This window comes from Cyprinodon variegatus, unplaced genomic scaffold (assembly GCF_000732505.1).
Source record: "Cyprinodon variegatus isolate N-32 unplaced genomic scaffold, C_variegatus-1.0 Scaffold105, whole genome shotgun sequence".
Classification (NCBI taxonomy): Eukaryota; Metazoa; Chordata; class Actinopteri; order Cyprinodontiformes; family Cyprinodontidae; genus Cyprinodon; species Cyprinodon variegatus.
The window spans coordinates 324,945-326,817 of NW_015150558.1; the positions used below are offsets into that span (position 1 = coordinate 324,945).

At 39.6% G+C, this 1,873-nt stretch overlaps 1 protein-coding gene across 1 annotated transcript in view; it reads left to right on the plus strand.

Moving 5' to 3' along the window:
* The window catches only part of LOC107084622, a 26,819-nt gene that overhangs the window by 5,843 nt on the left and 19,103 nt on the right, over positions 1-1,873 (plus strand). Inside the window, exons 3-4 of the mRNA XM_015374544.1 lie at positions 707-824; positions 1,592-1,664. Of these exons, the coding sequence (XP_015230030.1) occupies positions 707-824; positions 1,592-1,664 (191 nt within the window). The remainder of the gene's footprint in view (positions 1-706; positions 825-1,591; positions 1,665-1,873) is intronic.

Below are 1,873 nucleotides of genomic sequence, written 5' to 3' on the forward strand. Positions count from 1 at the left end.
ATCATCCATCCATCCATCCATCCATCCATCCATCCATCCATCATCCATCCATCCATCATCCATCCATCCATCCATCCATCATCCATCTATCCATCCATCCATCCATCCATCCATCATCCATCCATCCATCCATCCATCATCCATCCATCCATCCATCATCCATCCATCCATCATCCATCCATCCATCCATCCATCATCCATCCATCCATCCATCCATCCATCCATCCATCCATCCATCCATCCATCAATCATCCATCCATCCATCCATCCATCATCCATCCATCCATCCTTCCATCCATCATCCATCCATCCATCCGTCCATCTATCCATCATCCATCCATCCATCATCCATCCATCCATCCATCCGTCCATCCATCCATCCATCCATCCATCCATCATCCATCCATCCATCCATCCATCATTCATCCATCCATCCATCATCCATCCATCCATCTATCCATCATCCATCCATCCGTCCATCCATCCATCCATCATCAATCCATCCATCCATCCATCCATCATCCATCCATCCATCCATCCAACTGTCCATCCATCCATCCTTTCGTCCATCTGTCCATCCATCCATAGGAGGCTAAAGTCACTTTATTGCTTCAGAATAGCCTTTTCTCTAGAGCTCTGATATGTGATAGAAAATCAATAAATATCTATATGTTTTTCCATTTTATTAAAGTGTTTTTCTTTGCAGAGGTGAAGACACGTGATGTGGAGAACTTTGGTTTAGATGTTGGTGGAGGTCTTCCTATCAGAGGCATGACTGACCTCAGCTCTTATGGACAGTTTTTGATCTCCAGAGAAATCAGCAGGTACTCTCAACATAAAACTGAATTTAAATGGAAGGTTATAACTATTTAGATGTCTAAATCTATATAAGACACTATAAACTCTGAGATTTAACCAGATACTGTTTCAGCCACCTGTTTGAAGCCTCAGTGCTGGATTCTTACAGCAATTTGGCTCCAAGCATGAGCCTGTTCATTTGGGATTTAATGAGACAGACTGGATAATGTTAAAAAAAACTAAAACATAATTTTTCTTTCACTTCTTCTTCTTGTGTAACTTTGTTGTTATTTAACCTAAATTCTAATCAAATACATTCAGACATGTGGTTCAATTATGTGGGTAAGAAAAAAAGGTGATAGAAATGTACGAACCATTTGCTACAGCAATAATGATGACTTGATAAATGATGAGCTTTTCTGGCTCTATGGACAAACTTAGACTTAGACAAACTTTATTGTCATTTTGTATTCACATACAAAAACGAAATTTCGCTTCATACAGCTTTTCAACAATGAATGAGCAGCTTAGCAGTGAATTAAGTGAGCATTACCATGTATAGAGTTCAGCCATGATCAAAATGTAAACAGCGTAGGAGAGACATGATGCAAAGGCATTGATGTGAAACGTTTAGAGCAGCACAAAAAAATAAATAAATACATGTGGTGGATAATAGAGTTGAATGACTATTCTTTTTTAGAAACACATTTATTTTGATTATTATGTTTGTTACAAATAATTAACATGTTCATTATTTTTTACATACTTGTTTCTAATGATCAATGTCCGCCAGGTTGGACCAGAAACCCAGGAGTTCACAGGATGACTGTGGAAACTTCTCAGCTTGGGTCATCAGAAACAAACAGGTTGGACATATATTTATAGATGCTATGGGAACTAATATTGTACCGATGCCGATAACTGGCTGTAATGGGATAACTTCTAACCCTACAGCAGATCTTTGGGACCAAATCAGTCAATAGAGTGGTCGGGTTGGTGACGGCATGGATGGATGGATGGATGGATGGATGGATGGATGGATGGATGGATGGATGGATGGATGGATGGATGGATG